This window comes from Anticarsia gemmatalis, chromosome 12 (genome assembly GCF_050436995.1).
Source record: "Anticarsia gemmatalis isolate Benzon Research Colony breed Stoneville strain chromosome 12, ilAntGemm2 primary, whole genome shotgun sequence".
Classification (NCBI taxonomy): domain Eukaryota; kingdom Metazoa; phylum Arthropoda; class Insecta; order Lepidoptera; family Erebidae; genus Anticarsia; species Anticarsia gemmatalis.
This window is the reverse complement of record NC_134756.1, coordinates 293,330-306,577: the sequence shown is the minus strand read 5'-3', so window position 1 is coordinate 306,577 and position 13,248 is coordinate 293,330. Positions and strand designations below refer to the sequence as shown.

Below are 13,248 nucleotides of genomic sequence, written 5' to 3'. Positions count from 1 at the left end.
AGAGTTAATATAAAAAAGTCGATTTAACGAAAAGAGGTAAGGGTAAAGGTCTAGACCATAAAACAGGTATTTTTATGTAATTGGTTTTGTCCAGTTATAATAGATACATATTATTATTGAAATATTCTGGGGTAAGTAGGTACCTACACTTTGTAATACCATTATCAACCCAACCGCACCTTCAAGCTTGAAATTTCATATGATACTTAATTATTACCAAATAAGTAGGTACCAGTTTACATTCAATTGCTATCAAATCAGCGATGACGAAACCCTGGCATCCTGCCGAATACTTTAAATCTAACCCAAATTGCGTAGGTCGAGAAATGAAAAGCCATTACCTAACATGAATTTAAAATTCTACGGAAGAGACTATTATTCCCGCCAGTAGGTAAAATCAGTTGCTACGTGATTTGAAAACATTAATGAAGTACCGTCGGGGTTAGTAAGCAAGTACCTGCATAATGTGAGTGCAAGTTACGCAAGCGTGTGTTCGGTAAGGTTCGGCTAATGTCGGTGTGTGCCGAGTGATCTGAGGCAGGTGCGCACGCGCTGAGTGAGAGCCAAGGAAAGTGATCGTGGTTTATTTGGTAACCACTGGGCGTGTGCTCGCATAACGATGTCCTAGGCTACAGGGCCGGAGTAGGCGCCACTTATCTGAATAAAATAATCGAAGTAAAAATAGATCGGTGCTAATATGCAACCTAACTTTGATGTAGTGTTCATACTGGATACATCGAGTATCCAGTTGCTAACGAAATAAAAAAGTAGTATAAGAATTTTTAGCTGTTGTTAAAGCTTAAGCTAAAAAGTCGTAAACAAAGATTCATTATTGCTAATCTTGCCTTTCGGTTAACTTGCATACCTAATATCGAAGCCAAGCAAGCGATTTAGATGTGTAGAGGTTACTTCTTTGCTGGTATCAAATGTATTATCGTATCTACGTTTATTTCGATTCGTTATTGAAAGGTATCAAAATTCGTCCCTGTACAGTTTGGTACAATTTTCTCTCGATTACGCTGCTTGATCGATTAGTATGCGCGTCCGCACGCTTGTTACACGGGAATGACGGTAGCCACCTACGTGCTGCCTAAAACAGACAACCACACATTGAAATTGAGCTCTAACCACACGTAATAAAACTCAACATCAGTTGCTACTAATTCGGAAGAAGAATTAAACTGCATTCGTTTAGGAACGATCGAAAGCATTATCACATAAGGACGAAGTTCGCTGTTGGCACGTCCGGCTACCCCGAGTGAAACCTAAACGCCTGTTACATACTAATTCGTATAATTTTAAGTTATAAGTATGGGTGGAGGTCCCCGATGACCATCGGTATCTGAGTAGTTGTCGCGCCAACCGGGCGACCGCATCGACATGAAACTTACCGTAGTAAGTATCGATTAATTGTGGAAACTAAGTGGAATATAGTGTGAAGTGATACAGTGACAAGTGCATATGACAAAGACGTTCATGATGGTGCGTGGTGTGTTTCAGATCGCGTTGGTGCTGTGCGCGTGCGTGTGGGTGTCGGCCGGAGATGTCGCACACCTCAAAGCGGCGAAGACCAAGCTGCTGGGGCGCATCGTGCGCGCCAAGCATCACAAGCGAGGGGTGCTCTCAGCCGTACCGCCCTTCAAACTCGGATACGACATTCCCGTAGTGACACACTCCCTTGTCAAACCTCTCGTCGTGACATACCCACCTGCAGCCGCTGTCACTGCAGTCAAAGTTCCTCTGAGCCATCCCTTAACGACCCGCTACCCCGTTCCCGTAGGACATAAGGTGCCGGTGCCTCATCCTCACTACGGTCTGAAATTCCCTCATCACACAAAAACAGTGTTGTTACCGAAACCGGAAAATCATTTCCATCATCACCATCACCATGTGGAGCCGAAACCATTAGTACCAGTTGTTCACGGACATGTGCCCGCTCCTGTGCCAGTGCCAGCTACACCTATTGTGCCTATTGTTCAGCCAACGGCGACAGTTCATACGCACCACATACCAGCCCCTGCTCCTGCCTTACTGCCTGCTCCGATCCCCGCACCAGCGCCAGCTCCGGTCTTCCCGGCTGCCACTCACCTCGTGCCACAAGAACACGTTCACCTAAGACCCGTGGTACACGCTCCTGCCCCCGTACCTCTGCAACCAGCTCCTGTTGCTCCCGTGGCCCCTCTTCTGCCGTATGCTGCTCAGTTCCCATACGCGCTTCGTCCCGGTAATGCGGTACAAACATCGTTCTTTGCATCCTATCCCAGATTTCCATTCTACAACTTCCAATCTCCCTACCTACCGCTTGGTGCTGCTGGTCCCGCGTCTGTCAGTCAAGTAATTTACCCACGTCCTCAGGTACCCTTGCAGTTAGTGCCTCAAGGAGGTCACGACGGTGTGGTGATAGAGCAGCCGGGCGTTCATGCAGCTGTTGAACCGACGACACTGCTGCATCCTGGGCAAGAGGTTCCTCATGTGCACCTGCAGCCAACACAACCCACCCTGCACTTGCAGCCAGTGCAGCCCGGTGTGCACTTACAACCTGACGTCCACCATGACGTACATCTACAACCGGCACAACCAGAAGTACATTTGCACGCAGCTCAGCCTGGTCTCCTGCAGCCAGGTCTGCTGCAACCAGGTCAACCTGAAGTGCACTTGCATTCTGCTCAACCAGGTTTCCTACAACCTACGCAACCCACCGTGCATGTACAGCCCACTCAACCAGGTATTCATCAAATCCCACTCGAACACGACGGCTGGTCTCCGGTACAGCCGACTCCTCACGACATAGCTGCTGCTCAAGGAGGTGGTCATTTCGGTCAGGATGGTAACTTCGGACAAGGTGCTCAGTTCGGTCATGACGGACAATTTGGGCATGATGGTCAATTTGGTCAAGGAAACCAGTTTGGCCAGGGAAACCAGTATGATCAAGGAAACCAATTCGGGCAGGCGGGCCAATTTGGACAAGACGGCAACTTCGGACAGGGTGGTCATCATCAGTTCACTCAGGAGCAAGGCACGCAGGTGTACGAGCACCACAGCGGCGATGATCAGTACCACAACTACCAGAACGAGCTGCAGCACCACATCCAGCAGCAGATAGAACAGGCGCAGTACGAACACCAACTGAACAACCAACAGCATCAGCAAGCTAACGTACCACAGGACTCTTACGGTGTACCAATCCTCAACTCCGACTACGGCGTACCTAATCAAGATTTCGGAAACAGCGGTCAGAATTTTGGACAAGGACAAAATTTCGGTCAAGGAGATTACAACCAACACGGTCAGGACTTCGGCCAGGGTCAGGATTTTAACCAGCAGCAGCCGGCTGCGGAGTACGGCGTGCCTCAAGGAGCTGAGGGGCGGAGTTCAGAAGGCGACGACGAGCAATCGTACCACAATCACATTCCATTGAAACAACAGCCTCCGATAGAGAAGCCGTTGGAACATTTCAGCAGGTAGTCGCGTCTATCAGTGAGAGATGTTCAACAGCATTTACCTGTTACCTCGATGTGGCCGTGAGTGTGTCTGATGTGTAACGTTTAGCGACATTTTTCATATAAATCCTCGAAAACGATATGGAACCATAAGTGCTGTGAAGCAAGTAATGTGAAATATCCGGCAAGTGAATGTTACATGTCAGTATGTGTGTTTGAGAGTAAGATCTAGGCGTTAGATCATATCTCTGGGAGTGTCGTAGCTGTGTATATAATTAAGATAAACTCTATGTTCATGTATTGCCTTTAACATTAAATAGTATAAGTCGTTAACATAGATGTAAGGGAGATTATTTATTTATTTTGTTATAAATAAAAATATTCGTGATTCAGTTGTTTTGTTATTTGTGTTGTCATCGGTATTTATTTGAGTTTTACATTCGTAGACTAGTAGTGTTTGAATCTAGTCATTGTACCTTCATTTTCCATCGAGTCCAAGTTGATTGTGATAAATTGCTACTTTTAAATATTCTCACAGGAAATTCGGCAGGTCACTTTAGCAAAGCTTTCATAAGGTTCAACCAGATAAGTATTCGATTAGGTACTGCTTAACGATCTAAATGCGACATAAATTCAAGCCCATATCGAGTTCAACTTTAATAAGTTATCCTATTGAAAGTTAACACTGATATACAATACATCAATACTTAGTCAACAGGTTGACTAACTGCGTGTGCTATACCAATTTTAATCCCAAAATATTCCAAACCATTGCGAGCAATAATACGGCAAATTTGTTTTTACCAACTTCTTTCTAATCATTATACCAAAATTGATACTTAATTAAACTAGCAACTTTTTTATTGACAAAATTGGCCCTATAACATACAGTCTGACTATTCTACATAATAAAATGTTATATATTAATTACCAGCACTAAGACAGTAAAGAGTAGACTTATCATCCACTAGCTGACCCGCGCAACTTCGCTTGCGTCACATAAGAGAGAATGGGTCAAATTTTTCCCCGTTTTTGGAACATTTTTTACTGGTACTCTGCTCCTACTGCTCGTAGCGTGATGATATATAGCCTATAACCTTCCTCGATAAATGGACTATCTAACACTGAAATAATTTTTCAAATCGGATCAGTAGTTTCTGAGATTAGCGCGTTCAAACAAACAAACAAACAAACAAACAAACTCTTCAGCTTTATAATATTAGTATAGATTATCTGATTACTAACCATTGCTATACCGGCTAGACTGCAGAACAGCTGCAGCGCCAACAATAAGATTGACTGCACCAAATAGTAGACAAACCCTGCAAGCCATAATTATTAAATATGAGGTAATGTAGTAATATTTCCACGTCTAGCAGGACATGTGTATATGGGTCGAGTGCTGGCCTCAGTCGGACACACGCACGTGCACTGACATACGCCACGCGACCGCCGCGCCCAGGTCCAACACGTAACACCTGCTTCTAGCTAGACAATTGGGAAATATGGAATGATATCACTATTTGTATATACTGTTGATTGCAACTAGAACCTACCAAAAATGTATATCCTGTTTATTGCACTAGCCAAGAGCGGGTTGCGGACTTTGCATTCTTTATTTGTGTTGCATTCGATAAAACTCATAGAGATTTTAACTAGTAGAAAGAAATGCTTATTTACTTTGAATCCTGTAATTAAACAATGTAATTGTTATGGTTTTACGTAAATGCCATTTTCTAAGGTAATTTTTATTACAAACCTACTGAAAAGACAAAGTTAAACTAGATACAAAACAATTTTTTTTTAAATTTCGTCGGGAATCGAGCCTGTGGTTCCCAGCACTGGCGTTTTATAATATAGCTACCATGAAGGACTGTATCCACTAGTAAATCTATTTATTATGCATGTTCTGTTCAGGCATCGTTCCGGCAAAAAGGTAAGTTTTTATGTCACCTAACTTAGAATTTCCTATTGCAAAACTTGAATTAAAACTAGATTCTGAACGAAATACTGTTAGCAGTCGGCGAACTGATTGATTGACTTATTAATGTGTCACGCATCAAGGCGTCAAGCGCAGATGAGTTAAATAGTGTGTTCCCGGAGGCTGTGGTAGTTAGTGGTAATGTCGCATGAACTATTCCGATCACATAAGAATATCTCCGAGTGGTGCGCGCGCACAGTGTACACAGATAACTTAATAAAATATGGTAGGTATCTAAGTCGCTTTTTTCATTGATATCTTTTCCTCCTAACTTCTTCTTCCAAGGAATCATTTCTTTTTGCTACGATTGCTGGGGAGCTTATAAACATAAAGATTCGATACTTAAGTAAAGATAGCCCTAAGTATCCTCCGAACCATTATTTGGACCCAAGAAAGCCGATTGGAGCCGAAGTAATTTATCGAAGATGATATTTCAATCAGAATAACAATACTCTTAACAACGTTGACCGCCGTCCAAGCTACACTTATCTTCGCTTACTGTGTCTACAATCACATCGCCTGATATCCTGTGAGGATATGGCGGCACATTAGAAAGGGTCCCCTAACTGCTCCCCTACGAGCACGAGCGTTATTAAACACAAGGCCGTGTCACTCTCTGATACGTGTTATTACTCTGTATTACAGGTTGCACTACACTATTATGTCTTACTGCTGTTTTAAATGTTTGTTTTTGACAAGTTATTATGTAGAATGTAGTAATGTACATTATTTGTATATTTTTCTCCATTTTATATGGTACATACTTTTCCAGATGCGGTAGATTACACCCGCTTAGCAGAAATAACTTTCAGAGGGAGGACTCATCTAAATGCCGTGGACTTTTTCATACACTGCAAGGTACAAAAGTAAAGTAGTAAAACTATGTGACTCTCGCAAATCTTTTTTCCGTGTGTGTAAGTTAAACCACCTGTCTGCGGCTGCAGCGACAGCAGCTATATATGGTATTCATTTAAAATTTTCTTAAGCCAAGGACCCCTTTTCGCAAATTTAAAAGCAATTACTTACATCTCTCAATATCCGACTAATTTTGGATTTGTTATACGGGAAAAACTTCAGTATAATTCCACCTAATAAGAAATACATTCTAGGTCTACCGAGTTAGTAGGTTGCTTTACTTAGGAAGTAGTTTAAAGATAAAAAATAATTGAATCAGCATAGACACTTGGTCTCACAAAAAGTCTGTATAATTTTGCATACAAACTTGTAGCCATGTTACTTACTTGTTTAGTGTGGGTTTGAATTAGTTTTACACCACATATCTACATGCTACGGTCCATAGTTGCGATATATGGAAATTACGGCACTACAACTTAAAACTTTAATTTGTCTCTACATGACACGCTTTACATTTATTTAAATAGTAGTACATTCATGTGGAAACTATGTTATCTAGATTTTACCCGAACACACAATTTATATACCCAAGGAGCTGAGGTGTATGAAATACACACATTTTACAAATAATATTGTAGTCCCATGTAATCAGGGGCAAGCTTATTAATACCAAAACAACTGACATTCTTATATCAGCTTATACACTACGGAATAAATCAAATACCGCTAAATGTACCCCAAAAACGGGGGTTAGATCTATGCTATTAATAGTAGCCGAGGTAGTAAGTTCAGTTTTTAAAGAAATTAGAAAAACCTTATAACACTTTTCCCGGCACAGTAATCAAATAGGAATCTAAGTGATTTAACAGTAAGCTGAGCTATTTCCACAGCCATTTTCATTGACCGATAACGATAAACCTACGCATAGGACATATTAATAATAATATGTAGGTAATGCAATCAACAATGTGCCTTACAAAATACAACATTATAAGTATTTATCTAGACCAGACCACCCAACATAGTAATTTGATTAGCCAATACAAAAGTACTATCGACCGCAGACCAACTCCTTTTGCGTCTGTTTACTCACAAACATTCTTCACTCACTGGTTTTGACTAATTCCTACCCAAATATGCCATATTTAATCGTAGCGCATTGCGTACATACGTATAGGTAAAAGTTACAAGGAAAAATCCTTGTAGTTAGGAGTAAAAACGACGATAGTGTTTTGGGTAGTTAAATCAACTCACTTAGGGTTTAGGGACGTTAGGAAGTTCAACTACCACTTGCTGTTTTACCTATATATTCGCTTTTCGCTTAGCCTTTGTTCCAAACTATGTTGGAGTCGGCTTCCAGTCTCACCGGATGCAGTTGGATACCAGTGTTTTACATGGAGCGACTACCTATCTGACCTCCACAACCCAGTGACTTGGGTATAAACACAATACCCTTCGGAAAGACTGGTTGTCAGACTTTCAAGCTTATGACTACTGTTAACGACTGTCAAAGATCTTCGAAAATGACCTATAGAAGCTTTAATCTTAATCGGAATCCTTAAATGTAAACCAATGTTGTAGATCACGATACGTAAGTAGACATTTACACACGCAATGTCAATACCTAATCTTTATAAGAAAGTGTTTTTGTGCTAGCAAGTTGCGGAAAAACATATTGCTATTATTTTTTGACAGGCGTTTCTTCTGTAAGCTTAGTTGAATGCAATGGTAATATTGATATTACATGCATTTAGCACATATGTAGAAGAATATGGACAGTCATTGTTTTTAGTGAGTGCTTTTTTATCTTTTCTCAGCCTTGATAACACCCACTAAGACCTACATAATGTTTTCATTTACTTTTCAATTAGAGCTTTTTCTTACTTCATCTTCATTATTACATTGCTAACCCACGCGTAATTCACGCGACTATCTATGCCTTTAAACCTTTTCATTTTATCTATAGTTCTTAATATAGCGAGATAACTACAAAACACCAAACATCAAAGTCTTAACAAAAATCTATTCAGTCGTTCTTGATATTCGAACTAACAAACAGATAAAAACTCACAATGATATAATTACAGTACACAATACATTACGTAGTATTAACGAACAATAATAAGGCATTTGTATTAGATCAATGGTCTAGTAGGTACTATGTAGGCACGTCTAGGACACAATGTTAGGTCTCACGCCCTATTGTGAGACCTGTACTTAGAACCGATGTGATTCATTGTTATTACTATTACTATTGTAGCTTTTTGGTTCGGTTATTCAATTTGATGATTAGAAGTTTCTTGTAAGGTTAGTCTGTGTTTTCAATTGGTTACGAGGGCTTACTTTTTTGCAATGGTGCTGATTTTTTATTTAATTTTTAAAAAAGACATTTAGGATACATTGTAAAGTTTTAAGCTGTGAAATATATCCCGAGGCACATTAATTCATGCTTAGTTTGTAGGTAGTCCCCCCTTGTTGATAGCTTTACCTATCTAAAAGAGCTGAAAAGTAGCTCGCTAGAAAAGAATAAACAACCGCGTCTAAATCCTATTAATATCGTTACATCCTTTCGTCATCACTATTATGTCACTGTAAACGTAACAAAACTAGTCCACAAAAGAAAATAACCATGTATTTTTTCCGGAAAACGCACAAATGTGTCCAGTTATATATAACAAGTGTCAGTATTATCATACATCGTAACATTTGTACCATTATAAGTATGTAAGTTATACTAACCTACTGATATCGCAAATAAAACACACAACCTTTTCAAGTCAGTTTGAATAATATATACGAGTATGTAGATTAGAAGAGCAGGGATAGCCGAGTAGTGTAAGTTGGTACCTCCCACGCAAGTGGTTGCAGGTTTGAACCCGAGGCAGCACACCAATGACTTTTCGAACCTATGTGTTTATTAGAAATGATTATCACATGCTCCAACGGTGAAGAAAAATAGTTCTTGAAGGTACGCAAAGTCCTCAACCCGCACTTGGCCAGCGTAGTGGACTCAAGGCCTAACCCCTCTCTAATTACTGGAGGAGACGCTGCTCAGCAGTGGGACCTTAACGGGTTAAAATTATTATTATTAAATAGAGTGGTCTGAAAGTTCTTGCTAGTACCTCCATCTCGTATGACTCCACCTTAATTCCTAACCCGGTTGTAGTTTCAGTAATTGTTACAAATATCCTACGTGTTATATGACCGTTACGTGTTATAATCTGAAATCTCATAAATCTATACTAATATTATAATGCTGAAGATTTTTGGTTGTTTTCTGAACCCGCTAATCTCAGGAACTACTGGTGCGAATTGAAAAATTATTTGACTGTTGGATAGCCTATTTATTGAGGAAGGCTATACGCCTACAAGAGCAGAGTATCAGTAAAAATGTTACAAAAACGGCGAAAAATGTGACCCATTCTCTCCTATGTGACGCAAGCGAAGCTGCGCGGGTCAGCTAGGGTTTTATAAAATAATCAGTTTAAATTAAACTTTTATCTTAAGAAGAGCCAACATTGCAACGATATTAGTAGATACTTAATGCAATAAACACTCAAGAGCCAATACAATGTAGATTTAGTCTTATTACATTATCTACAAACACAATTAACGGTAAAGTTCAGCGTTATCTAATATTATTATGTAGAGAGGTTTGTTTGGACGCAATCTTCGGACATTCATATATGTACATATAAGAGATGAAATAATATCTTCAGAAACATCATCAATACGAAGAAGTTTTTTTAAAAGTATCTAAAATAAGCAAGAGATGTCGTTGGCAGCATTTTTATATACTTACTTAAGTTTCCGATACAAGTAATCATGAGTCACAGCGTTTAATTCAACAATATTGCAACACTGTCGCACCTAATTCCACGTTTCCTTCCTAAATACGCAATATTTTATTTAAAATTTGCGGATGGAGCCGCGGGGTAAAGTTAGTAATTAAGTAAAGTCCAAGTACAAACGCACACAGGTAAGATACCTAGTGAATATATAGTTATAGTATATGTTTTTAATGTGTGGTCCTTCAGTGTACTGGGCGGCGTGTGCGCTCGGTGGCTAGCGGGGGTCGCTAGGAACATTTATAAGGCTCGCGGACGCCTGTGCGGGACTAGTGCTCCCACAACCACACTGTACACAACAAATATGAAGGCTGCTGTAAGTTTATTATATTTTATTTTATATTTATAATATATAATAATAATAATATTTGCGACTAAGTACAAAATACTTCCTGTTTTGGGCAAATGATAAAAAAAATGATAAAAATTACTCTTTCCATGACAAATATTTTTATTGTGAAATAATATAGTAAGTCTACATTTAAATATATTTTTGAGATAACAACATTTAGAAATCTAGACTAAGAAACCTCCCTCTAGCTATGAGAAGCTTTAAAATATCGCTTAGTAACTTAAACACTTTTATTTTCATTCTTTTGACGATTTACAAGTTTATCAATGCTTTCGTATAAAAGCCTATTTGTACATGTTATTAAAGACCTGGACAATCGACATAGTTAAGATAAAAGTCACACGATAACTCTTATCAGAAATGTTAACGCTTATAGAGCAGTAGTAATTCGAGCCTACTAACCTAAAAAAGCCCATGTTATTTTAAAAGCCTTTTAAAGATCAACGAGTTACCGCGGTTTGAATGTCAACTGTTTACTACATATCCTACGATTAATATTCACCTTGTGTTGTCAAATTAACAAATGCACAGGGTATGGTTCCCACTCTGTCATTTGAAACTAACGAACGTTGACTATGGTGCATCCACACTGCTGGTAGTGTTTTAATGAGCATCATAATTTCGGAAGGCACGTTAAATAGTGAGGCCCGGCTGTCATTTTCAAAGATCTGTGACAGTCGTTTCTTGTAATCAGAAGCTTCGAAGTCTGACATAGGGGTTTCGTGTTAGAACAGGTAACTGAGCCGATAAGCAGTTATTCGATATAAAATAGGTACTGGTACTCAGTTGCATCGGGTGAGACTGAAAGCCGACTCCAACATCAACTATGTTGGAGTCGGCGGAAGAAAGGGTAGGCTGATTAATTGTTTCATATCTTGGCTGTCATTTAATGATTCAGTTAGGTTATCCAACACCTATATATTACTCGAGAAACTAGCACTAAGTCATATTCATAGTCATCATTCAAAATGACATAGGATTAACACGATCATGCATTCTGCGTTCTACTTGACGTTTCGGCATTGAATTAAGCTTACTTATTATACAACTTTTGCGAACACTTGTTTCGATATGTTGAATTTGATTACGTACTGATAACTTCGGTACAACATTTACTAACAAGTAACCTCTCGTTATCGTACGTTATCATTTACCATGTTGCCAAGTTATTGCCATTATATTGCCATATTGCCGATTAACACAACAAAGTTCTTACTGCATTGTGAATGCACCACAATGCACGTTGGCCACAAGACAAACGCCTGTGCCTCGTAACAACCGTGCGACCGTCACGAACCGCGCTAATGTCAGATTGATATACTCCGACGGAGGCAAGAGGCAATACATGCCCTCGATTGCATATTTGCATTCAACTATTATTTATTGTATCGATACTGTTTTGATTGCGTTTACGTTAAATGTTAGAGCTGTATTGGGTAATAAGGTTTTGTTATAATCAATCATTTAATGACGTTTGTGATCACTTTACTGTGTGTTGGGGGTTCGACTCTCACAGGGCACATACCTTTTTCTTTAAGGTGGCTAATGCATTAGACATACACCTGCGCCCCGAGTGGACTGCACAGTCATGTAGGGTAGGGCACATACCTGTATTACATACAATCTGAAAGTAAACATGTTAAATTTTGTTCCATTTGTTTCAGCTGTGTGTCCTCGTTCTTGCCGTGGCGCTGGTATCAGCCGCCGAGGAGAAGAAAAACGAGAAGCGCGGTCTTCTCGGCCTCGGCTACGGCGGCTACGGCGGCTTCGGCCACGGCTACTACGGGCACGGCCTCGGCCTGTACTCGCACAGCGCGCCGCTCATCAGCCATAGCGCGCCCATCATCAGCAGCGGCTACGGCATCGGCCATGGAATAGGCTTGGGACATGGATACGGGCTCGGCCTCGGCCACGGGTACGGTCTCGGCCATGGGTACGGTCTCGGCCTTGGCCACGGTGTTGTCGCGTCTGCTCCTATCGTCTCCCACAGCTATGCCGCCCCGCTCCACTACGGCGGCCCCCTCATCGGCAGCCTCGGTCATGGCTGGCATTAAAGTGACAGTGCTTGAGTGTTTAGTGCCAAATTAGTAAGTTTCGTGATCCATTTCTTGTAAATTTTATGTCTGGGGATTAAATTTTTCTTTTTTTTATGTATTGCGGTGATTTTATTTTGGTTACCTATGATGTAAAACGGGTGGCAAGTGAAGCTAGTTATAGAGCATACACGCACGATCGTATAAGCTCCACGGTGATACAAGGGTAACAGAACGTATTCATACTTTTCAGTTAAAGTTTCAGTGACGACCAAACCAAAGTTTAGGAGAAGACAAATGATAATATCACAATTAATATACTTGTTGTGCGTACGATTGCTTTTGTAAGGAAACAGTATAAATTGGTACTGTAATCTAATCTAGTTCGTTGTGAAACATGCATACACACACGCGGGTGTACTCGTAGTAAATGACTTAATATTTCATTGAGCATTACTATCTAATTACATGAAGCAATGTTCTAATACTCACATGAAGAGATATTATATTACATTTCTTTAAAGACACTACCCCAGCTCACACTCAGTGACCGCAGTCTTTCATTAAGTAAATTATTTAATCAATATTTGAAATACATTTTTGACTGCACCTGTTTGCGTTTCTCTGAAACTTTTAATAGTTCTGATCCTTGGTTTCGTCCGTGTGTATTTATTATTATAATCTACCACTTTCTGTGTTCAATTTCAGTTGTATTGCTATAATAGTGTATATATAGCTA

At 40.1% G+C, this 13,248-nt stretch overlaps 2 protein-coding genes across 2 annotated transcripts; both read left to right on the top strand.

Moving 5' to 3' along the window:
• Window positions 1-1,251: 1,251 nt before the first annotated feature.
• On the top strand, window positions 1,252-3,832 carry LOC142977290 (uncharacterized). The gene is made up of 2 exons (XM_076121101.1): window positions 1,252-1,395; window positions 1,501-3,832. The coding sequence occupies exons 1-2, from the start codon at window positions 1,381-1,383 to the stop codon at window positions 3,463-3,465; spliced, it is 1,980 nt and encodes a 659-aa protein (XP_075977216.1). The 5' UTR covers window positions 1,252-1,380; the 3' UTR covers window positions 3,466-3,832.
• A 2,403-nt stretch (window positions 3,833-6,235) lies between these two features.
• LOC142977172 (uncharacterized) lies at window positions 6,236-12,630 on the top strand. Its single transcript, XM_076120911.1, has 3 exons — window positions 6,236-6,279; window positions 10,314-10,440; window positions 12,141-12,630. The coding sequence occupies exons 1-3, from the start codon at window positions 6,251-6,253 to the stop codon at window positions 12,528-12,530; spliced, it is 546 nt and encodes a 181-aa protein (XP_075977026.1). The 5' UTR covers window positions 6,236-6,250; the 3' UTR covers window positions 12,531-12,630.
• The last annotated feature ends 618 nt before the right edge of the window (window positions 12,631-13,248 follow it).